The sequence below is a fragment of the Akebia trifoliata genome, chromosome 8 (genome assembly GCF_017979445.1).
Source record: "Akebia trifoliata isolate Shusen 1 chromosome 8, ASM1797944v1, whole genome shotgun sequence".
Lineage (NCBI taxonomy): Eukaryota > Viridiplantae > Streptophyta > Magnoliopsida > Ranunculales > Lardizabalaceae > Akebia > Akebia trifoliata.
In genome coordinates this window covers 51,160,326-51,185,266 of record NC_141382.1, presented here as the reverse complement: position 1 = coordinate 51,185,266, position 24,941 = coordinate 51,160,326, and the positions used below count along the sequence as shown (strand labels likewise).

At 35.4% G+C, this 24,941-nt stretch overlaps 3 protein-coding genes and 1 long non-coding RNA gene across 8 annotated transcripts; 3 read left to right on the top strand and 1 right to left on the bottom strand.

Moving 5' to 3' along the window:
• Positions 1-757: 757 nt before the first annotated feature.
• On the top strand, positions 758-4,543 carry LOC147397633 (putative protein phosphatase 2C 44). The gene is made up of 5 exons (XM_086449495.1): positions 758-975; positions 1,539-1,790; positions 2,412-2,688; positions 2,806-2,960; positions 4,031-4,543. The coding sequence occupies exons 1-5, from the start codon at positions 904-906 to the stop codon at positions 4,166-4,168; spliced, it is 894 nt and encodes a 297-aa protein (XP_086305621.1). The 5' UTR covers positions 758-903; the 3' UTR covers positions 4,169-4,543.
• Positions 4,544-5,633: 1,090 nt separating this feature from the next.
• On the bottom strand, positions 5,634-12,891 carry LOC147397632 (ubiquinone biosynthesis protein (Protein of unknown function, DUF547)). 5 transcript variants are annotated; one of them, XM_086449488.1, is made up of 12 exons: positions 12,719-12,891; positions 11,936-12,078; positions 11,680-11,791; positions 10,603-10,686; positions 10,129-10,242; positions 9,755-9,940; positions 8,383-8,873; positions 7,790-7,889; positions 7,588-7,647; positions 6,693-6,785; positions 6,474-6,593; positions 5,634-6,360 (listed from the first exon to the last, which is right to left on the bottom strand). In XM_086449488.1, exons 2-12 carry the CDS (start codon positions 11,971-11,973, stop codon positions 6,034-6,036), a joined length of 1,725 nt encoding a protein of 574 aa, XP_086305614.1. In that variant the 5' UTR covers positions 11,974-12,078; positions 12,719-12,891; the 3' UTR covers positions 5,634-6,033. The 5 variants fall into 5 exon arrangements, with proteins under 5 accessions (XP_086305614.1, XP_086305616.1, XP_086305615.1 ...); XM_086449490.1 differs by having other exon boundaries at positions 11,936-11,995; XM_086449489.1 differs by having other exon boundaries at positions 11,936-11,990.
• Positions 12,892-14,695: 1,804 nt separating this feature from the next.
• LOC147397631 (uncharacterized) lies at positions 14,696-16,690 on the top strand. Its single transcript, XR_015180719.1, has 3 exons — positions 14,696-14,978; positions 15,071-15,145; positions 15,963-16,690. It is a non-coding gene; the product is annotated as an uncharacterized LOC147397631 (long non-coding RNA).
• A 1,751-nt stretch (positions 16,691-18,441) lies between these two features.
• ROS3 (RNA-binding (RRM/RBD/RNP motifs) family protein) lies at positions 18,442-24,512 on the top strand. Its single transcript, XM_086449486.1, has 4 exons — positions 18,442-18,759; positions 22,113-22,331; positions 22,462-22,893; positions 23,008-24,512. The coding sequence occupies exons 1-4, from the start codon at positions 18,547-18,549 to the stop codon at positions 24,319-24,321; spliced, it is 2,178 nt and encodes a 725-aa protein (XP_086305612.1). The 5' UTR covers positions 18,442-18,546; the 3' UTR covers positions 24,322-24,512.
• The last annotated feature ends 429 nt before the right edge of the window (positions 24,513-24,941 follow it).

Genomic DNA, 24,941 nt, shown 5'->3' with positions numbered 1-24,941 from the left:
AGAAAGGATGATTTAAACAATTCCTCCGGATTTTGGTAAATATTTGAGATAACCCTTGTGTTTCAAATAGATCACATATCCATAGAGAAAACGACTTAAATGCTCTCATCTTCAACTTTTGTCAAAATCCCTTAATTTTTTCTTCAAAGGAAAAAAAAAAAAAAAATCCTTTGCTTCTATTCTCTAGGGAAAACATTTTACCCTCTTCAACCTCAATTTTCTTTCCTAAAAACTTAAAAGAAAAACTTAAGTAACAAGATAGGATTGATGAGATATATTAATAAAGACGTTCATGCTAAATGATGAGGGTATTTATGTCATTTTCTTTTAATTTCTCAGAAGAACTAAAGTCATTGGTGCATGTCATTATTTTGAAAATAACAGGGTCTCAAACAAAATACAAAATCTATGTAAAAAATCAGGCCCATTTCTTGCTTTACGAGATCGTCAAAGGGTACGAAAGTTCGAGGAAGGTTACGGAGAATTAAGGAGAAGGTGATGTCAGCATCAGAGAGGGGACCACACGCATACGAAAAATCTTGTTGAACGACTGCTTGGGAGATATTTAAGGAGTCTCAACCGTTGGTTGGCCGCTGGAAAACAAAGTTCACACTCGAATCCACCGTCCATCATCTTTATTTGACTAATTTATAGTCAAACATTCCGTCACCCAACCCACGCAAATACGCGTTGGAAACGATGGCATTGCTGAACTACTGTAACCTTTATCTCATTATTTTCTTTTTTGCCCCCAAAGAAGAACAAGTCCTCTCTCTCCTCTCTCTCTCTCTCTCTTGAGAGATTCAATAAGAAGAAGAAGAAGAAGAAGAAGAAGAGAGGAGCAGCAAAAGCAGAAGCAGAAGCAGAGGAGAGAAGTGGGTCTTATGTTTTGTTTGGTTTGATATGGAGAACCAATCAGTTGCTACCTGTTCTTCCAGCACCAGAAGGAGAAGTGATCTCCTTACCAAGATCAAGGTTTATATTTACTGCTTCCTCTCCTTCTTCTTCTTCTTCTTCTCTCTATATTTATATTATAATTTAATAAATATGCATAAATATTAAACTATATAACCAAGATTTCTTGTTGACTTTTTATTTTCCCCCCCTCTTGGATTATGCTTGTACTTCACAATCTAATCCAACTGTAAGATTCACCAATATACAGTCTTCATTCCAATATAAACAAGCTGGTCCCCTTTGGGTTTTAGATTATTTGCTTCTTCTTTATGCATGGGTGTCACTTGTTTTTCTTTTTTTTGGTCATACAGAAACAGTTTTGATTGGGTTCTCCTAGAATATTTTTAATGATTTGGAGATAACATGCTCTTTAAATTCAGTCCCATATAATTTAATTATTGTAAAACTAGACTAGAGTAGTGATTTGGAGGTGTTCAATGATTTGGTTAATGAATTACTACCTGTTTTAATCCATGTTTTATATGATTATGGAATTTGGTTTCTGGGTATGTTGATTGAGAATGAATTTCTGATTATTATTATTATTTATTTATTTTGGTGTTTATTGGATGGGTGTGAAGAATGCCACTTGTCTTAATTCATCGACACCAGATACTGGGAAAGGGCGAAGTAAGTCGTCCCGTAACAGAGTGGTACATGGGTTCCACTTGGTTGAAGGGAAATCGGGTCACGATATGGAGGATTACCTAGTTGCCGAGTACAAAGTCAAAAAGAATCATGAGCTTGGGTTATTTGCCATTTTTGATGGCCACCTCGGGGATCTCGTGCCGAGTTATCTCAAACACAACCTTTTCAACAACATACTGGATGAGGTAACCTATCCCCATCCTTCAATCTTCTCTTTTGATTCATTCTAGAATATTGTAAAGGGTAAATCTAATTGGCTGCTACATAGTTCTTGGGTAATGATTCCTGGGAGAAAACTAAGAAAGATCACAGAGCTATTTGAACGAACGGAAAAAAAAAAACTACTACATAATCCAGAAATGAAATGGTGGCATACTAATGGTTCCACCATGTGAATGTCCTCATTTTGAACTTGTGAGATGTGGGATGGGTTTCACTGTATAATTTGCTTACTTACGTAATCAAATTGTCTATTATTAGAGCACAATAACCCTTTTTTGTTTGAAGGTTCTAAGATTGAAAATCGAGTTAAACAAACTGATGGACAACCTTGAGTTGACTAGAGACTTAGTCAAATATCCATTTGAATTTCTTTCTTTAAGTTGATTGAATTTTTTTATTTTACTTTTTTATGGGCATCAAGATAACCAAGCAAAAAACTTGCAAATTCTTTTTTTATACTAAATTGATTTGATTTCCTAGCACAACTTAGTTTTTTTTTAATTCTTACATTGAATTACCTATCAATCGAGCCATTTTTTATGATTAACTTATTCTCTCTTTTGTTTTATTTATATATGGTACAGCCAAATTTCTGGAAAGACACTGCAACGGCAATTAAGAATGCGTACAGCTCCACTGACAAAATCATTCTAGAAAATGCCACGAGGTTGGGTCCTGGTGGCTCGACAGCGGTTACTGCCATTGTTATTGATGGTAAAGATTTGTGGATTGCAAATATTGGTGACTCTAGAGCCGTAGTGTGTGAGAGGGGCTCTGCTAATCAGCTTACAGTGGACCATGAACCACAGACCGAACGGAGAAGGATTGAGAAACAGGGCGGCTTTGTGATTACGCTTCCTGGTACTTGTTTCTTTTGATTAATCAATTACACCAAACGGTTCTTCTTTTGTAGAGAACTTTGCTTCCTCCGATGGAAGGAGTTGTACATATCCTTCTATCCATTAATTTTAATTTCAGGAGATGTGCCCCGGGTGAATGGCCAGCTGGCAGTTGCACGTGCGTTTGGTGATCAAAGCCTCAAGGCGCATTTAAGTTCGGAGCCTCATGTAAGACATATACCCATAGACCCCACTATTGAGTTTGTCATATTGGCTAGCGATGGCTTGTGGAAGGTTAGATCTTACTATTCATATTTTTCTTTCTTTTTCCTGATCTGTAATTTCATTGGCAATAGTAGGATAAAGTTTTGATTGTTTGCTCATGTGTTACTGTTTTCTTCTTAATTTCTTTCTTCTTTCTTTACTTTTGTTTTATTTGTTTATTTTATTTTATTTTTTTGAGGGGATTTGAAGTTATAAGCAATTTATTTGCATAAATCCTTTTTTCCCCATCCCGCTTTGCAAGTTTGGATCAATATTAAGGTTTTGAGGATATTTACACCATCAACATGACACTACCTTCCTCCTTTGTCTGGGCTTGGGACTGGCAATGCGAACATTGGCAGAGTTCTTTAATTGTTATCAAAGAACTAAAAGTAAATAATCACATATAGGTGTTGAAATGTTGATACCCCCCCCCCCCCCCCCCCCCCCCCCCGCCCTTTAGTTAGGAATGATGATTGTGCTGAAGTCAAACATGTTTTTTTCTGGAGAGTTGATAATACCACAGAGACCATCCTGAAGTCAACCTGGGGTCAATGTTTCGTTCTGGTCTCAACCATGGGTAATATTTTTTTCTGCCTCGTTTGTTGTTGTGTTTTACAACAAGTGAAGCAATTCAAATGGGAAGAAGATAAGACTTTTGGCGGGGTATCTCCAAGTAAAGTAATGTTTTTGGGGTACATCATCTTGCCAGATTGATTTCAGGATAGTATTGAAAAAGCTTACTTGGAATTGATTCCGAGTTTGTTGCAATAGTCTGTATTTCCACTTCAAGGGGTCTTCTCAACTTGTTGGCGTGAGGTTTTTATTTTTTTCAATCAAGTCTGGGTTATTATTATTATATTTTAATACTCTTTTTCTTTTATCAGTAAAAATATTTCTAGCCCTTGAATTTTTTTATCCTCTTGGAAATTTTCCACAAAAAAATCATGGTTGCTCTCAATTTTACTTAACTTCAAATTCATAGTCATTGCATGAACTCAATTTATTTTGTACTCCACCGAAGTTGGGGATCATTCAGATACCAACAAACATTAATCAACAATGGTGATTAAGATTCTTTAATTGTTTTCTTATGCTAGGTCATGAAGAATGAAGAGGCTGTTGAACTGGTGAAATCGGTTAAAGATCCTCGAGCAGCAGCAAAGCGTTTGACCATGGAGGCATTGGCAAGGAAGAGTAAAGACGATATATCGTGTATCGTAATCCGTTTTGGATGAAAAAATGCACTCTCCGGTTTGTGACTAGTTGTTTCATTATTCCTTCTAAATACCAACCATTTTCATGGCTGGAAATGAGGTTAAAGGTGGTAGGGGTAGACTCAATGCATTCTTCTTTCTGTTAGATTTATGGGAGTGGTGGCTATGTGATTGCTCTCATGTTAGAGTGAATTGAAACAGCAACATGAACCATAGATCTATATTACCAAAGTTGATACATGACCCTCACAGACTCTGAATTGTGAGGTGGAGTGTAGGATTGATTCTTCCTTCCTTCCGATGAACATAAAAGAAATTGTTTTGTTACTGTGTGTATATACATATAATTACATAGAACGCTGAATGTTATATTTGATTTCGTATTTTTTTTGGTTATATGTGTCTTTTGTTAAAAGGGCACAACGTTACTACATATCCTTTCTGCCTTTTTGGTATTATTATCTTTATAGGCATTGGTGATAATGCAATTATATTTTTGTTACTTCTCTTTTTTTTGGTTGGGGTGGTTTGTGTGTTTTTTCTGAATCATGAATATTTAGCATTCTTATATACTGAAAAATCAAATTGATTAGAAATTTTAATTATCAAATACAATTATTATTTCACCAAGTGTATGACATGAATCATGGGTTCCAGAGCACACCAATTGGAGGAACCCTTTGAAGGGTAAATGATTGAAAGAAGAAATAACCAAATAAAGGCTGAAAATCTGTTGAAGACCACCTATAGTGGTTGGGTTTGAATGGCCAAAGCCTTGAAGGAGATGATGGATTTCGACCCAACAGACTATTGAACATATCACCTTATCAAAAGCTCTGGTTTTTACCCTTTTTGTCTTCACCATTCGACAGTGTGTACACATAAATATATCCAAAACTAATCTGTTTCTATTGCTTAAGGGGAAATATTCTAGCTTCCTAAAGAGAATTTCTATTGGCACATCAACTTTTAATTATAACATACAAATTAATGAAGTAATAGAGTACACCCCAATTAATAATAGATACACTAAAGTCATCTTCTAGAATTCTTAGAAAAACCTAAGAGAAAGGACCTAAGAGCAAGGGAAGGAACATGATAAATAGGGAGGAAGAGAGAAAAAGAGTAAAAATGAATTTAGTTTAAGAAAACTTATAAGAAATCCTGGATTTCAAAATATCCATTTTCTCATCCAAAAAAGGATCCTACAAAAAGCCCTAGCTTTTAAGAACCCTATGAAACTCTGGACAAAAAATTATCCGTTTCGTGATACCATTTGCCAAAACTCATCTATTTCTCCTTGAAGAAAGCATTTGGAGGATAAATAAGGTAACTATTGTAACAAAAATAGGATTTGGACCCCAAACAAATTTCATCCAAAATAGGAAAGTTGATAACTACAATTACATCCTTGGTACATATCAAATTCGGCACATCAGACATGGATCAGTTAACATTTACAAATTAAAATGCATCAATTCCCAAGTAGAATTCAAATGGATGTGTAGCAACTAGGCAAGCAGGCATCAACACTGTACAATTGTCATGAAACACAGTGCACAAACTGTACACCATTCCCTAATTCAATCATAAGATTACAAAACTTTCAACACTTCACATAATTTACCTAAACAACATTTCATTGGGTACAGTGAGGGCAACCACGTTGATCACCAAAAGTTCTGATACAAAGTTCTTTGTCAGTAAAGAATTCAAAAGCACTTGGTGCTTATACCGTTTCAGACTTAAGATGTTGTCACACGCTTAAAGGGTATGAACAGAAACTGCAAGTGTCATCGTCTTTCCAAAATATGATGGAGCCACAAAATCAAGAAATATAGTTCTGGAGTAACGGTTTGGACCAAATATAAGGATTATAGGGGAGTTTAGTGACAAGAGGGAGAGATTTCATCAGGCAAGAATAGGTAGCGGAAACGAGAATCAAAGGGGAGAATGCCACAGTTGCGAGATGCAAGAAAGCTATGCTGCCTTTGTGACACACATTGTTCAACAAAGGCAGCCTGTTGGGGAGGAAGGTAACGAGAGATCCATACAGCCAAGTTGGAATCATCGACAAAGCCCCTCGCAAAGCAATGAAGCATTTTTGGCACCAAGAGCCTCCCTTTGTTGCTTACCCCAACCGAAGCTCGTATGAAGTCACGTTGGGCTTCTTGAAGCTCCTCTCTCACATTCTTGGCAGTGTAGATCCTTACCTACAAAGTCAATACTACAGCAATTTAGATATGATCAACAAGTTTGGAGAAATTTTGAAAAGTTCCAAGTAAGTGAATTTGGAAAGAAGCCTAGGCATTGGAGAAAATATAACTGCAGGGGACGAGTACATTCCGCAACTGAGAGCAAACACTACAAGTGGTTCAAGAGTATCAATCGAGAAATTTTGCTGCTGTTCTGATACTTTCATCTTGTGAAGGGCAAGCAGCAAAGCCTGATAATATATGAGATGTTAATCATCAGAACCAGGAAGAAGGAAAGATAAACTAGAATAGATTAGAACTTATATAATAGCAAAAATGTGAGTTCATACAGTCTGTGGCCTATGAACTGGTGGCTTCATCTTCAGAATAACATACTCAATGGCTGCAGCACTGAAAGAATGGCCCCCGATTGTGTATGCTGCCTGAAAAGAAGAATGCAAAATTGAATAACAGTAACTATGAGGCATGATAACTGAGCAACTTATCCTTTATTGTTACTAGTCACCAAGTCGGAATACGGGTTTAAAACGGCAAGGAAAAACTTCACAAAAAGGGGAAAGGAAGTAGAAAAAAGTGGGAAAAAATGAAAAATATAATACACAAGACATTTATTCTAAGTTTCCAATATATTTTTTCGTTTAAAAATAAAAATAAAAATAAAAATAGATGAGCTATGTATGATAATTTGTTTCCACACATCATTATACATTTTATGATGCTAAAAAAAACAATCTAACCATCAATGTATATTTTAAGCTAAATAACATATTACTAAAAAAATTAAAAACCAATCACAAGTAGCCATAGGTCTACAAAAAAATGTTTTTTTACTAATGTGTTTAAAAACATGTTTGAAACGTAGACAAGCTTTTTTTTTTTTGGTTGAAAAAATCATGTTTTTAAATTATTTCAATCGCTATAAGTACAAAATGCATTCTAAATGAGACTTTTTCAACAAACAAAAAAAACAAAAACAAAGTTTTTGTGACCATTGTCTAGGACCAACAAAGCTAACCCCCGTATAAATTAGTATTTGTATGGGTGATGCCAAAATTCTTAAAAAGATCCATGTAATTTCATATTTCAATAATTTCTTCATAACATGGTACTTGAGAGGCATGTTGATTTGTAGAATTGCCCATAAAGAAAAGAAAAAATAAGGAGATGGAGAGAACTCTGGAAATAGAGGAAAAGAAAGGGAAGATAATGTATATTACAAGCCACCTTCTGCATCAATGAGAAAAGCTTCAATTCAGTTCTAGGGACTCCATATGCCAAGTAAGCCTGTCAGGAATCCAGATATTAGGCTAAAAAGAACAAGTTAACCATTGTCCTCTTAAATTATTTTTATACTTTTTCTCTTAAATGAAACTGCTTTGAGCTTATTTTGTAAATCTTTTGGAAGCAAAATAAAAGAAAAACATACGTGCATGATCAGTGCATTATATATGTTGATCCAGAAAGCTAACTTCTCATTGCAGCTCAAGTGGATTGGATTCACTTTGGCCAAGTGCTCAACAAGCAACCTGTTCTCCAAACAAATAGCACCATAACCGCATAAATACTATCGAATTAATATAAGAACTCACGCTTTTAAATGAAAATTAAGAGTTCAAGTTCTAAGGAAATTCTTGGCTAAATATGCCAAGCTTTAAATTTTACAAATATGGCCGATAACAAAATAGTGCATCACACCATCTCAGAATGAGCTAAACCTTGAGATGCATCTCACAATATTAACTCATGATATACTAAGTATGGGAAGAAAAGAACTAGATCAGTTTTACAAAATGGAAACTCAATCAAACTGCAAATTTCAGGTTCAGATTGTTGAACCATCAAGTCATAAAAAGCAATCTGCCGCCAAATTAAGACCATAAATTGGAGAAAAGTTCCTTCCCAAATTGCCAATATCAGGTCTTCTTGTTTCCAAAAATTATATTTAATTCAATATAATTCATGTCATCAATTAGTCCAAAGATCTAATTAAAACCCCAGAAAAAATGGATAGCATCTTACCTGAATCTTCGCAATGCCCCAGAAGCATATTCTAGCTGTGTCTTCCCAACTAACATCCAAGAAACCTCAACTCCTGATCCATAGTTTCCAATGTCTGCCCAGCTTAATTTTCCACGAACTCTGTAGGGGTCACATGTATTTTTTGTAGACAACACTTTACAGTCACACTGTAAATCAACCCGTGGGCTCTGCACCCACGATGAAACCATTGAGTGCTCAGATAATGACGACAAAGATGAATATGAGAGATGCCCATGCGGAGACAAAGGAGAGCAATGGATGTCCGAAGTGGACGATTTGGATGATACATTGGAAGAACCTGCCAGAGAGATGAAGATGTTCTTCATACACCGCACCATCTCCTCTGATAGATGATTAGGGTGATCCCAAAGGCCCTTAATTGGCATCTCTTTATTAAGCTTCCCAACGACTACATGTAGTTTTTGTGTGGATACATTCTTGTCTTGGATGAGTGTGCCAGAGTCCATATTCTGATGTGAAGTGTCAAATATTAGATTCCAACATCAAAAAGATTTTACAACTATTTCCCTTTTACAAGTTTCTTAGCATCAAAAGAATACCCTTATATGATCACTAAGATGATTTATAATTATTAAAAAAAATGATTGAGACTTTCATGCCCATATGGATATCATGGAAAATACATCAAACTTTTCCAGTTTGTGTCCTATTCTTGAATATAGTTTATCAACATTCTGTGCCACTCACAAATTAGACATTGAAGTCCAGGATCACCAAGCAATGAGAACAAAAACTCCAAAAATTAAAATGTGAAACTCCATCACAATTTAATTTCACACACAGTATCTATTCCATCATTTTATAAAATAACAGCAGCAGTTCCATAGTTTTTCCTCTACACCAAGTTATTTGAATCAGAAAATACTCTGGGGTGACACAACAGTCTTATTTCCAGATGTGGTCTTGTTTTCATGTGTAGAGTGCTTCAATTCAACTTGCCCATTCATCGTTCTTTTTTTCCTTTTTCGGGGGTGGGGTTTTAAATTGGACTTTAACCCACGAAAATCAATAGATTTCCGACATAATCAGGGATTCCAATACAAAACACAAGATGGTACTTCTTGTTACTTTATGACCCCCTTATAAAATTGAAGAGTAATGGCTCCATACCGGGGACACAAAAAGCATAAATCTTTATGTATAGACATTTTTAATCACTATAATCAGAGAAAGATGCAAAGGACATGAACATATTCATAGATAATAAATGGTAAGAATGATACAAAAGATGAACTTAAATTTCTTCAGAGCATTGTCGAGGAGGAATGGATGTGTGATGATCATGAGGGTCAACTGAAATAACAGGATGTTCTAAATAAAGAGTTTATACCAATCTTTTCAAGTGGTCAGGAGAGCCAAGAAATTCTGAATTAGAAGGTGAATTTTTCATCCGGTACTCCACAAGCCTCCTTTCATTTCTTTCTTGACTAAGTTGGAAATGCAAAGAAATCCGCTCTTGTTCAAGCTTTGAAACAGTGATCTCCAACATGGCAATACCAGACAAGAGTTCCTTGGCCTGTACAAGATAATGAAACTCAAGGAAGAGAATAAATCAATGAAAAGGCCATTTGCGCTGTAAACTTAGATTTAGGATATTATATACATAGTGATTGACCAGAAGAGGCATTCCATAACAATTGATCCTCTCTTTCTTCATTAAAATATTACAAATTTAAAAATAAACTGCGAAAAAAAGAAGTATACATTATGTGGAAGGCACAATAAATTAGATGATGTTACGGCAGTGTGCTCAACAGCGTTTTCCAGGATAGCATGAATCTCCTTTTCTTCCCAAAGCTGTTGTTGCAATCGTTGAACCTATCACATAATGACTTCCATTAGGAAATAACAAAGTGACAGATTATTTATTAAAAATTCCACGAACCGTGAGGTATACACCTCAGTAAATTGAACTTCAAAATACGATTTAAAAACTATATATCAGTGATAGGCTGCATTGCTTTGCCCACACTCTACAAGTCAAAATCACAGTTATTGGTAAGTATTGTGCTTGCAAAGAACATTGAGTTCAAAGATTTATTTGATGCGTACATCAATGATTGAAATTGGAACCTTATTTAACATGGTCATAACCAACAGTCATTGTATCGTTGCATTGGAGATTGTACGCAAAAAACACTTGCATGTTAACCCAAAAAAAAAAAAAAGGCCACTTACATCCTGTTCAAGCTGGAATCTGTACGGAGAGGTACTAGTATGTTGGTATCCAAAACTTTTGGCATGTCCACTAGAATTGCTTACCTAACCAGACAAAAAATTAAATGGTTTACATTACAGTTCATGCAATAGGAAGAGCCTAAGAGGCTAAAAGAAATCACATCTTTCTTGGAGAGAGAGAGATAGAGACTTCTAGCTTCCAATCATCAGCCCCATTACAAAGTTTTTTATTAGAGAAAATGATCGTCAGTGCAGTCACTAGTGTTGATGATGATCATCTATGGCTTCGGTCATTACAAGTGTGTTTATATATGCTTTCACTACTTACAATCGACATTCTTTTGGACTTCCTCACACTCTTTTAGAACCTTAAACTTGCATTTTCCTTCTAGTTGGAGCTGTAATCAGCATTTTGATACACATGACCAAACCATTTGACTCAATCATCTCCTAGCTTATGTCATGCCCGCTACTCCTACATTTTCACAAGTGTGACAATTTCTAATTTTATATTTGTTAATATTTCCACTCATCCATTTCATCATCCTTATCTCGTTTCAATCAATCTATTAACATGTTGCTTCTTAATTGCTCAACATTCAACTTCATAGGGCATGGTATGTCTTATTATTGTATTGAATAATGATTTTCCTCTGACACACGACCCCTGATGTGGCATGTTTTAGAACCATTGATTATTTTCCTCGGGATACACAACTGCACATATTTATGGGGATGTACAGTTGTGTATCCTGAGGGGGGAATCTATGGTTCTAACCCATGCCACGTCAGGGGGTGTTAGGGGGCATGTGTCAGATGGGGCATCAGAAAATCACGACTCTTATTGTATTTTTTTAAATTTGCCTTATAAGATAATCACTTCAAAAATCTTCAGCAAATATTGGGAAAAAATATATTTTTTTTAAAAGGAAGAACAGGGTAGCCAGGTCCGCTTTCCACCAAACTAATTGATTGATTCCAATTTCCAATAAATAATCTGCAATCAGGTTTCCTCCGAGATTTATTTAACATGCAGATTAAGATTTGCAACACATATATTAGCCGATCAGTACTGACCTCTAACATGGAGGAATTAGTACCACTGTCAAACTTGTCCACAAAATCCAACAGATGTTCTGAATTACTCTCTCTCCCAACAATCTGCAAACATTTGGGGTGGGAATCACTTCTGCAGAAAATAAATGAAGTAGTATTTAACCGAAAAATTCTCTAGACCATCAAAATAGTCCCAAATCCTAATAGAATTCAACATAAATAAATTGTTGAACAACAGATAAGCTACCAAGAAGAACAGCAAGAATGAAACACTTACAAGCACAATATATTTTGCACAATAGGTGATTCACACATCTTGTAGTCATGGGATGCTGCACTTTTATAGAGAATCCGAAAATTTCAAAATCAAATCTTTTGGTTGAAGAACTCATAGAGACATAAATAAGAAGCAACCCCAAACTTGCAAAAAATTTGTAGAAAACAGAATTTTGTTAACAAAGCATCCCAATAATATTTTCAAATAGAACATATATTTTGGAGAGTAATTAATGATTCATGTAAAAAACTGGGATGACAAGAAAGATAGCAAAGCTTTTGAAAGAAACCCATAACCAGAAAAAACAAAAACACTGTGACACCTGTGAGCAATAAAGCCAAATAAACTAACAAATTTGCAGATAACTGTCCTTTCATCACGAGAGGAAGATCCCAAAAGAAAAAGAAAAGAATCGTATCTTTTTTTTAAATTGAACTTCAACAAATTCAGCTATAAACTCCAACTTAAAATTCAAAAAGTTTCATTATGGTCTGTTTCCGTGGGTTCACAGTCACTGAACCTTTCCCCACGAGGATAAAGCTTTAATAATGGAGGGGGAACGTTCTTTTTTTTTGTTTTAAATGTGGGGTTCAATTTCCAACTTCACTTCTGTGAATGAAAACAAGCTTCAGATCTAAAGAAGGTCAAAAAGTTGTGGTTTTTCTTTCTTTTCGTCATGAACACTCGCAGTAAAGGACATTTCTCTCTCAAAATCTGGATTTGAAAAAAAAAGAAAAAAGAAAAAAGGAATGAAGTTGACATTTAAAAGCAAAACATACATACCTTCAAACACTATTAGTGAGAGAAATATCAAGAAACTTTGCTGAAAATTCCTTTTGGGAGAGAAGAATGAAATCTTCCTTCAGATCTTTCTTTCTTTCTTTCAAATATTCAAAATTGGTATTATTGTCAACTTCAAGAGAGAGAGAGAGAGAGAGAGAGAATCATCCTATCCGTGATCCGTCCGTCGCTAACGATATATATATAAATTGAAACTCCCACCAAATTTCAAAAACAGAGATTTGAAATCGATTATTTAACAAAAACAAAAAACAAATAACAAATAACAAAAACAGGGTTGACAAGAACAAGAACAAAAACAAAAACAAGAAAGAAAAAGAGAATCTCTGACACTGGTTTCAACCTCCAAACACAAAGAACTGGCAAACTTATTTTAAAAGTAGAAAACAAATCGATCTTGGTGTCTTTTCCTAAGGAGAGCTTTCAGTAACCAAACCAAACCAAACGATACTGTTCTCTTCTGCACAAAGCTTGACTCACTGTGAAACACTCCAACTGAAAGACGACACATAATGCACACTCACACACACAGACAGAGAGAGAGAGAGAGATTAGATTTTGACTCGTTAAAATTAAAATTTGATATGTAGTGTGGGTCCCGCATGGCATGGGATATCGAGACGTACAAGTCAGAACAGTAGTGACAACTGACATATGGCATCCTCCGCAGCACAAAGGGTCGGGCGGAGTAGAGAGAGAGAGAGAGAAATAAAGTAAAAAAAGCCTTTTCTTTTCGAAATTCAAATCAAAAGAATCTTATTTATGTATTATTTTTCATCAAATACAAAATATTAAAAAAATAATAGAGAATCTCATATCTACTTTTGCATGGGATATAGCGGCGACCTTGGAACTCTACATTCATTACCACTTTTTCAATTGCAGCCCCCATTTTTTTCGGTCTGAACCCGATTGATGTTCAAGCCTCGGCCCATTTAGAACATGAGCCGGTTGCAATTTCTCGACCCAATTGGGGCAAACATGTCATTGAGACTTATTTCTTGCTACATGTATTTGTAGGAAGCATCATTAAACTATTTGATTCCATCTTATTATTATGGACAGTATAACATTATTAATGTGGGCCTTGGTTTACTCTCATTTATTCTAATATTATTTAAATAATAAATTTGGAGGTTGTATGCAATTTTATTTACTGAAGGTTTTGTTTTTAATGTTGTTTGGATCCTTTGTTGGTTCATGGACATTTGGTGGAGTCCATGATGACTCTGCTTATGTATGGGTAGAGTTGATTTTTTATTTGTTTGGCTTATAAATATTATTGTGATATGTTGTTAGGGGATGGAATTCTATATATTAGTGATTTTGTATTTCTTGTTTAATATATATATATATATATGGGGGTCAGCATCCGTAGACACATAAAAGCTACAACGTGTTTTGTCTTATATGGACAAAAAAAATCAGCCCATTCCAAAACTTCTAACCCCATTAAAAGTGATTTACAAAAATGGGCGGTCAAAAAGGGGTGATGACTTCTGTATTAGTAGACATGAGGAAGATTCACAATATTGTATCAAAGAGAAGAAGTGGAATTGTTTTATTTTATTTTATTGGTAAACTTGTTTTTAATGGATTTAGTAATTCAATACTTACAAGATTTGAACCCTGGTATTTAGTATCATCACCCAAACACTTAGGTGGTGTTTGTTACCGCTTCTTGAGGCGCTTTTTTGCGCTTTTGAGGTGAGAATCTGCGTCTCACTCTTAAATTACCGTTTGGTAATATTTTTTGCGTTAAAAATTTGCGTTTTAAAACGCAGATTGAAAAAGCTAATAAAAGACGCTTTTATATTCGCGTTTGCGGGAGTTTCTAACACCGAAAAACGGCTCAGCAGAAAAGACCGAAGTACCCTCGATCTCTTCTCTACTTCTCTTCTTCCCTTCTCTGCGACAGAACTGCACAGCAGCTTCTTTTCTCGACGGATCACGCATCTCTTCTTCTTGAAAATACGTCGCACATCCATTCTTTCTCTCTCTCTCTCTCTTTTCTTCTCGACAGCACGCAGCTGTTCTTCGTTCAACCGAAACCCCACAGACACCTCTAGATCCCCATTGATGATGGCACACATCTCCGATCGAAGCCATCGACGATAAATTGGCAACGACAGGCATCTCTGATCGACGCCATCGACGATCGATTCTTGGGTTTCTTCTCGTATTAGTTGTGTTAGTAGAGCCGGCGTTCAATCGAGCATTCAATGGCCGAATTATCGATAAGGTAACTCTCTACTAAGTATTTTAAAAATTTTAAATTTTCTATTTTTCTTCATTTTCTGTTCTTAGATCTGTTTTATTTCTCTGATTTTGTAGTTGCGAAACATTTGAGTTCACAGGGACGAACAACAGTCAACTTCGGCCCAACGAATCTGGTATGTTGCAGCGAAGGTAAAGTTTCTACAAATTCTTGTTTCATCTAGTTTGCAATTATTTTGATTTAGGAAATTTGATATTTTAGAGTGATTTGGTTGGTTCTTATACATAGTTAGCATTTTTCAAACTTATGAAATATTTTGTGTGGGAATAGTGTAGGTTGAGTTCTGAATGAACATTTAAGAATCCAATGGAGAATGAAAAAAAATTGAAATTCAGGAATAATTTTAGTAAAATTTGAATTTAAACCAAAAACATAAAATTTATTAATTTTATTGCCCTTCAATGCCTCTGAAGGTTAAGTGGTAGTTCTGATCTCACCACCTCAATAAAATGAAAAAGTATGTCCTTACTATTTAGGTGTTGGAAATTTCACCCATCATGTGTATACTTCAACACCCTTAGGTACAACAAATTTTTTTGAAAAGAGGTACCAATCTAATGAAAGTTATATTTCTTTGAATTTTAAATGATAAATATCTCTTAAGAACAAAATGGCATGACTGACCAACATTACAATGAGTACCAATTTGAACATCATTGTTGTTAATGTTCTCGTGGAACCTTGTGTTACTCAAGCTATATTTCTTGGTCACATACTCATTGTTATTGTTGTTGTTGTTGGAATTGTTGTCATTGTTTGGCTCCTTGTACTCGTAGCTTTCACCCAAGTTCCACACATCCCAACAACATTAGTTAGTAATGATGGTTCCTTTGTATTTGGTACTTTACCAACTAAGCTACCTGACACCTTTGCCTCAATAGAGACTATTATTTCATCAAAAAATTTATGATTTGCATGGTAGTTGTTTATTAGTTATTTTGTGCTCAGGATTGTCCTAAATCAAATTTGAAGACTGAGGTAGAAGACAAATAGATGGAGGGCAGTCAGTCACAGAACTTGGGAGGAGGATCTCATAAGGATTTGAACATGAATTGGGTCTTGCAACTTACTGATATTGCTAGAGGTTTATTGGCTAAGATGTATAGATTGAATTAGATTTTAGATTATCCCGATTCGTTTTCTCATGTGTTCTCGGATGCATTTTGGAAAGCGGGTGTGATTTCAAACCATTCGAGGATTTGTATGTTGGTTTCAAAGAAGTTTTCGGAGCATCCAAGCAAATTGCAACTCGAACGTGTAAGTTTTTTTTTTTTTTTTTTTTGAAGTCTGTTTAGTTACCAAGATTTTCGTGCCGGTAAAAATAAAAATTGATTATTTTTTATTTGGGGAAATTATTGGTGTAAGTTGATAAGGTTGCTCTTGATGCTTTGCACGATATTACTAAAGACTATTTTCAAAGTTTGGAACCATGGGTCACGGTACACAGTTTTTTTCATTGCTACTAGAAGAAATATCATCTTTTTTAGTATTTGATTGATCTACATGTATATATGAATGTGCTTTTAGGTTGTGTTCATTGTTACTGGTAATATTATTTGTTTTGTTCACTTGAAAATAAGATTGGAATCCATTTACCACATTCTGATCTTGGTAAATATGCAAGAGAATTGAGCTAAATGATGTCATCATATGCTACATACTGATCATGTAGTGTGGATTACTTATTAAATGATGTCAGAATATAAATGAGATATTATGTGGATGTGTTATGAATATAAATAATACTGGTCATTTTTAGAACATTCTGAGTGCATTATCAATATTAATTATGCAGGTATTTTGTTTATAAGGAATCTCATATGTCCATTTTTTAGAGGAGATGATGTCGAAATTTCGATAGAATTATAAATTTTTCTATAATTTATTTTTAGAATTATAAACATTTTAAAATTAAAATAATTATTTTTTTAATTTGTTATATAGTTTTATTATATTTATATATATTTAGTGTAATTATATATTTATAGGGGTATTCTGATAATTTTTTATGCATTCTGGGTGCATTATGTTGAATTGCGTATTATGCAGGTATTTTATTTATCAGGAAAATTTCATATGTCTATTTTTAAGAGGAGATGTTGCCGAAATTTCTATAGAATTATAAATTTTTCTATATATTTTTTAGAATTATAAATATTTTAAAATTAATATAATTATTTTTTTAATTTTTATATAATTTTATTTATTTATATATATTTAGTGTAATTATATATTTATAGGGGTATTCTGGTAATTTTTAATGCATTCTGGGTGCACTATCAACCTTAAGGGTATTCTGGTCATTTTACCCTAAACAGCAGATTCTAGAAGCTGTATCAAACAATAATTACCAGATTCTGGTCAACAGCACAGCACTTTTACAAAGCTCTATCAAACAAGTTTTTCAGTGTTTCAGTTTCTGACAGCAGATTCTGACAGCAAAAGCTGACAGCAGATTCTGGCAGCTGAAACAAACAGGGCCTTAACCAACTAAACTAGCTGGCACCTATAAAAAGTGGAATTGTTGGATCTTCAACTGGCAAAAGACATCCGGAAATTTGTCTCTTTAAAGTTTGTGCAAACTTTGAGAAAATATTCAATTTTGTGCAAATATGAGTTACGTTGTATCCTAAAAGTGAATTCATAAAAAACATGAAAGTACCTTCATTTTTTTTCCATTAAATGAAAGTGTCTGTAATCTATAAGACAACGTATACGTATCTCGTGATGATTTTATATATTGTTTCTACTTCTCTCACCTTACCCTATTTCGTTTAAAAAACAAAAATAAGTGATCATAATTAGGTTTATATCCACACAATTATCTTGACAATAATTGCACCAATAATTAATTTTTTTGTTTCAATTGACTCATCATACTTATCTATACTATTATAAAGAGAGAAGGTGGAGTAGAAATGGTTGGACACCAAATTTTGGATCCCACAAATGCTCTCATCTTTCACATTTAAACTTAATATAATTAAGCAATTTTAGTCGAAAACAAAGAAAAAAAATGGCCAAGATTCTAGAATAGTTTTCAAAATTACAAAGCTATCAGTTGGTAAATATTTAAATACCCTCCAATCAATATTTTAAATTACATATAAACCCTATTAATACGTGTGTGTTTGTTCATGCCACCTTCTAGCTAAAATTTAAAAAGATTTATTTTACTAACATATCATTCCTTCAAGCAAACAACTTTAAACATGAAAATGTAAAATGCACCTAAGGAAAAAGGCAAATTTAATTTAAAAAAAAATAATAATAATAATAAAACGAGGGGTAGATTCACATTTTAAAGTGGAAGTAAGGGGAAGGAGGCAAATATAATTTTTCTAAAAAGAGGGAGGCAGTTAAAATATGTCTAATTTTTCTAAACTTCATCCTCGACTCAACTCAATTCCGAGTCCTTGCGTATCTAATTAGGGTTTTCGACATTGAAATAGGATTTGTCCTTGCGGAGCAGTGGAGTTGGGTCTTGTTCTAGTTCCAGATTCAATTTCAATTTTTTGTCAATCTTAAATTTATGGAGAGGAAAGAAGATGTCGAAGAAGAGGTGGTGACGAGGATATTCGTGGGAGGTTTGGGTGGGAGCGTAACAGTTGGAGATCTTGAGAAGACCTTCTCGTCCTTGGGAGTAGTCAGAGGCGTCGACATTGTCAGAACCAATGGCCGCAGCTTCGCTTACATCGACTTCCAACCCTCATCTCACAATTCTCTCTCCAAGCTCTTTAGCAAGGTCTCCAGCTTCTCTCCCACATTTTTTTTTCTATTAATCAAATCAATCTCAATATATTGTGTTCTACTCTTCTACTGTAAAACATATTATTTCAAAGATGGGTTTTTTCTTTTTCCCAAGAACATAAGGATTATATGAAAAATTCCATCTGGCCAAGTGAAAGGATGTTTATTTGCCCCAAAAGTGAGTGATTTTGGTAAATAGGTGGTCAAAATGGAGTAATGGATAATTATGGAAGAGACTTATTTCAAGTGAATATGTGAGAAGTAATAAAGGGTTGGATCCTTCAAAAGGATATTGAGCTTTAATTGGCGGATTTGGAAGGAGTAATTGCTTCGATCTCAGAATTGTTTTTTTAAGGTATTATGTTTAATCGCAATGGAATTGGATCTTGGAAAACTTAATAGTATGGAAATGTTAGGATTATGTCACACAAGGATAAGTATTTTGGCAAAGTTAAAATTTTGGTGTTGTGTGACCCTATTTTCAAGAGGAAGCTTAAAGACGATGAGGGGTGCAATAGGCCTGACCTAAGCCAAAAAAAATTATGTTTGAGTACTAGTTAAGACTTAAGAGTTGCATGGAAATGTTTTAATAAATGAGCTGATGATGGGATCGAAACACTTGTCAAAATGTTTGGGCTTTTGTCGGAACCTGGTTTAATTCGGTCAGACTGACTTGTTTTTATTAAAAATGTGAATAGTTTACTTGTGAAACAATCAATCGTGTAATATTTTTTTTTGCTTTGTATTATTAAGGGTTTGATTATTTAAAAAAAAAACTCGCCAGTATAGAAATTGTATTACCTTTCCCAAAAGTTTTATATTGAAAAGAAAACTTTTCCATAATATTATATTTTGAATTCATAAAAATTGACTGTTCACTTAGTTTGATGGTGGAACCATCGGTTCCAAAACTGACAGTTGTTTCAAATAACTTAGTTATATTTGAATTGAACCTACGGGTGTAGTGTCTGGAAGGGGATTCTTAAAGTAAGAGAGGAGTTTGAGAAAGGGATTAGGTTCAAGGTGGGCATGGGGGATAAAATCAGATTTTGGGAGGATAGTTGGTGTGGCACATCACCTCTAGCGGTTCAATTCCCGTCCTTGTACGCTTACTCTCGGAAAAAAAATGAAACAATCCAACGGTGTTTGATACGCAACGACTCCAACTCTACTTGAGATTTGAGGTTCAGAAGAAATTTTAATGATTGGGAGTTAACTGAGGTGACCTCTTTCTTTGATCTTTTGCAATCGTGTCTTTTCGATGTACAGGAACAGGACAAGTGGGAATGGACGAGGGCGAAAGACTTGAGATTCTCTGTCAGTTCTTTTCAGAAGTGGTTTAACCCTTATGTCGAGCGATCATTCCTGGGATCCATCATTTGGTCTAACTCTATACCCTCTAAAATCTCTTTTTTTGTGTGGTTGGCTTCTCTTGGTAAAATACTAACGATGGATAATTTGATTGTTCGAGGTTGGATTACACCTAATTGTTGCCCATTATGTTTGAATGATGGGGAGTCTGTCGATCATATTTTAATCCATTGCCCCTTTTCTCATCATATTTGGTCAAATTTTTTTGGTTTATTCCGTATTCATTGGGTCTTTCCTTGTAAGTTCTCCTCGTTGGTAGAAGGATGGGCTAGTAATGCTTTCTCTTCCAAAAAGAGATTCCTTTGGGCTATTCTTCCCTCGGCCATTGCTTGGGGGGTGTGGAGTGAGAGAAATAATAGGGTCTTCAACAACAAGATGAGAAGTGCTCATGGCAGTTTCTTAGAGATTTTGGGCTTGATGTACTTTTGGTCAAAACAGAAATTAGAGTTCAAAGGGACTACTTTTGATGATTTTGTCTTTAGATGGAACTCTTTATGTAATCATTGATGCTTTAACTTTTTTGTTTGTTTTGTAGTTCTTTGAGAGGCTTCCTCGGCCTCATTGTACTTTGTTATTTTTTATCAATACATTACACTTATCAAAAAAAAAAAAATTTGAATTGAACCAACTTTGTTACAATTTCGGTCAGACCCTGTTGGACTATCAGCTCGGTTCAATTCTTAAATGATTGTTGCGTGAGCTTTAGACGGTTTGATCATGTGCAACTAAGTCCAATAAGAGAGCCAATTAGGAGGGTGCAAGTTGATTAGTGAAAGGATATATGACACAATTAGATTAATGAAAGACATTGATTTATACAGAATTGACCAGATGACCATGATTCATTCAGGTTGAAATTATTGGGACATTTAAAACAAAGACTTATCACAACATACTTTAGAAGAAGTCCTTTGGTGCAACATGCAAGTTGAGAGTTCTATCAAGGGAAGAGGAAAGATGAAATGAAGTGGATTAAGGGAAGATCTGAAGACACATGCCTTGATAAAATGAAAAAGTCCGATTCATGTTACTGGCCCAAATAGTTGGTATTGTGTTAATGATGCTGATGGAATCAGCTACCTTGTTCAAACGAATGTAAGTGATAATAGTTTTGAATTAAATAACAGTAGCTCATTCAAATAATCTTCTTGAAACAGACTGGTTTCTCCCGGTTTGTAGGATATGAAAATAGTCTCAACAGAATTCTGAATTCCTATAGCTATTCTATTTTGTACGCTTTGTTTGAGGGATGGGGAATGTGTTAATCACACCCTAATCCGTTGTTCTTTTTCCTGGGGTATTTGGTCGAAATTTCTTTCCCGGTTTCGTATGGCTTGGGTCTTTCCATTATCTGTCATCTCATTATTAGAAGGGTGGACTTTGAATATCTTCTCTCGTAGAAAACATTACCTTTGGGCTATCCTTCCTTCAGCTATTGCGTGGGGTCTTTGAAGAGAAAGAAATATCAGGGTGTTCTAGGGCAAGGCTAGTACGTCTCACATGGTGTTTCTGGAACTTTTGGGGCTTCTTTACCTTTGCTTGAAGTTGAGCACAGATTTTGCGGGGCTCTCTTCCGATGATTTTGTGTTTAGATGGGATTCTTTTTGTGTTTCTTAGTGTTTTTTTTTTTTTTTTTTACTTTGGTTGCTATGTTGTTTTCTTCGGCTTTGTAATTTCTTCCTGCTTTTGCTTGGGGGCTACCTCAGCCTCTTTCTTTTGTATTTTCTTTCTTCTCCCCTTTGCAATATAATTTTATAGTTATCAAAAAAAAAAAAAAAGTAGGTAAGGAGTGAGGGTTGTCTCTGCTTATAACAATCTGTCATTTGTTAATATGGTTACCGATATTTTCTATGTATGTTCAAATAATGTAAGAAAAATATGTTCCAGAGAAGAAACTAACCATTCATTTTGCAACAATTCTTTTTTCTAATGGATGGTTAATGACATTCTACCATTTTGGTCTGTATAACCATGCAGTATAACGGATGTATGTGGAAAGGAGGTCGGTTGAGGCTTGAGAAGGCTAAAGAGAATTATCTTGTTCGCTTGAAACGAGAGTGGGCAGAAGACGCTGAAGTTCCTAAAAATCCTGAGAATGACGTTGTTGCAGATAAAGTCATGGCCACATCAGAAAAGTCTAAACTCTTGAGCCCAGAGAAGACTCAGCTTCAGATTTTCTTTCCCAAGTTAAGAAAGGTTAGCTCCAATATTTACACATGGGGTATTCGTTTGAGAGAATGCCAAAATAATTAGTAAAAAGGGTGCTTAAGAAAAGACTCTTCTTTAATACAAACTTAGTTTTACTTATTTATTTATTTTAATGCAGGTGAAATCATTGCCTTACAGTGGAACAGGCAAGCACAAGTACAGTTTCCAACGTATTGAAGTTCCTTCTCTCCCGATCCATTTCTGTGATTGTGAGGAGCACTGTGGTCCTTTTGAAAGTGCGAAAGAAAAACAGGTTTCTGCTCTTGAAGACCCAATTGGTGAAATTAATGAGGAAGAGCTCAATATGATGAGATCTGTGATGAACAAGATCTTCGAGAAGGAAGTCAATTCGAGAACTGCATATTGTGAGACCAACATGGCTACAGAAGAGGACAAGTCCAATCAAATAGTTGATGATGTTCCTTTTGATGCAACTGCCGTGGATCAAGATACAGATATGGATAACCTTGTGATGAATATGGTGAGTGGGGGAAGCGGCAAATTAGGTTTGGAGGAGACTCAGGGACAGGGAACACTTTCCGAATATCAGGTATCGTATTTTATGGTGATTTATCGTAGTTATGTGCAAGCTTTTAGTTGTAGGTTTTATAATTCAGATTGGGTCACCAAATATAAATGGACTTATTGCTTCTGTTTCATCCAGGAATCAAAGTTCAGGAAACGCCAACTTATAAATGATTTTCCAACCCAGAGCAAGCTTGAAGATCAGAAGGTGAAGAAGAACACTGGTGGTTTAAATTCTTCGGATCGAACTTCAAAGAAACCCCGGTTACTTCCAGAAGATGAAAGCAACAGAAATGAATTCACATCCACGAAACACAAAAAAGGGAACTTGGGTGACTCCCATTCGGAAGAATCAAAGGGTCTCAAACCAGCTCGATTTACTGAACAAAAAGCAAATATCGATCAATCAACCATAGATAAAACATGGATACAGAAGTCCTCCTGGAGAGAACTGGTTGGTCAGACAGCAAACAGTTCGTTCGGCATATCACACATTTTGACAGATTCAGGTGCGCAACATAATTGGCCTAAATCCAATGGTTTGGATACCCAAAGCTTCATTGACAGAAAACAAAAGAATTTGGTGAAGCAGTCAAGAAGTAAATCCGTGGGGAACAGTTCTGAAGCTTTGGGACATGGGAAGGATGGAATCCCGCAAGACAATGTCACCATTGTAGTAGCACCTTCTGAAACCCCGTCTAAAGTGTCAGAGTGCCCAAAAGAAGCCCAACTTTCTGACGGAAAAGCAAGTACCCATCAATCAACAAGAGGGAAGGATGGAATCCCGCAAGACAATGTCACCACTGTAGTAGCACCCTCTGAAACTGTGTCTAAAGAGTCAGAGTGCCCAAAAGAAGCCCAACTTACTGACGGAAAAGCAAGTACCCATCAATCAACAAGAGGGCAAGCATGGAAACAGAAGTCCTCCTGGAGGGAACTAGTTGGTGAGATGGACAACAGTTTGTTCAGCATCTCAAAAATTTTGCCGGGCAATGCTACAATACAAACTATACCAAAATCCAGCAGTTCAGTTACTGTGAACTCCATCGACGACAAACAACATAATTTAACACAGCAGTTGAGAAGTGAATTAACTCAAGATGGAGCAAATAATTCTGATGTTGGGAACGATGGAATCCTGCAACACAAGGTAACTGTACCTTTTGGATCCAATATGGTACCTTTGGCGAAAGATGAGGCCATTTTAGCTGGTTTGGAGTCTCTGCCTAATAATACAATGGAACAGAATTTGCAGAACGGGAAATCTGATAATAGCGCCTATAATAAGCTGCCTGAAAATAAAAGCCATTCGGGGCCAAATAAAAAAGAGAAGGGGGAGGCTGGTGTCGGTGAAGTCTGCACTTTTATGAGGAGTGCAGCTTCGGAGAGGGAGTGGATGAAGACAAAAGCAACCCTAAGTGCAAGCCTCAAGAAGAAAAGTAATGAGAAGTGAAAGTACCTGTAAAAGCTCCAAAGACATGTCTGAAGTCAAATTCTGGAAAATTTAAGTTGTTTTGAACTCTTGATATTGGTACTCAAAAGGTGGAAAGATCATTCATCAAGTTCATTATACCTGATCTTTTTTATCTTTTTATCTTGTTTGAATGTGTTATTTATAAAAAGTAACGGGTAATGTTCACAGAAGATCCAGTTTGGTCTAGAATTTAATCTGGCATAATCAATTGAAAAAAAAAAATGTACAACTTTTTGCAGACGCAATAATAAATGAACTTAATTAACCAAGTCTTTAAGTACATATCCACCAGGGGTGTGGCTCAGCGTCAAGGCGTAGCAACGAGAGTGCTCCTTTTGGTCGTGAGTTCAAAACCGAGTGTAACCTCTTGGATTAAAGTTGCACGTGTTGTGTGGATCAGTGTGTGCAACCGTGGATTAATCCTGTCAGATATGGCTGGATGCACGGGTCAGGTAAAACCCGGTTACAATCTGGTCCACTATCAACGGGGATACCACGTTCGAAAAAAAAAAAAAAGTCTTTCAGTACATTTTTCATCTACTTAATTATGTAGCCATACCAGCCAACAAACAACTGCTTGAGAGCATTATAGAACAATT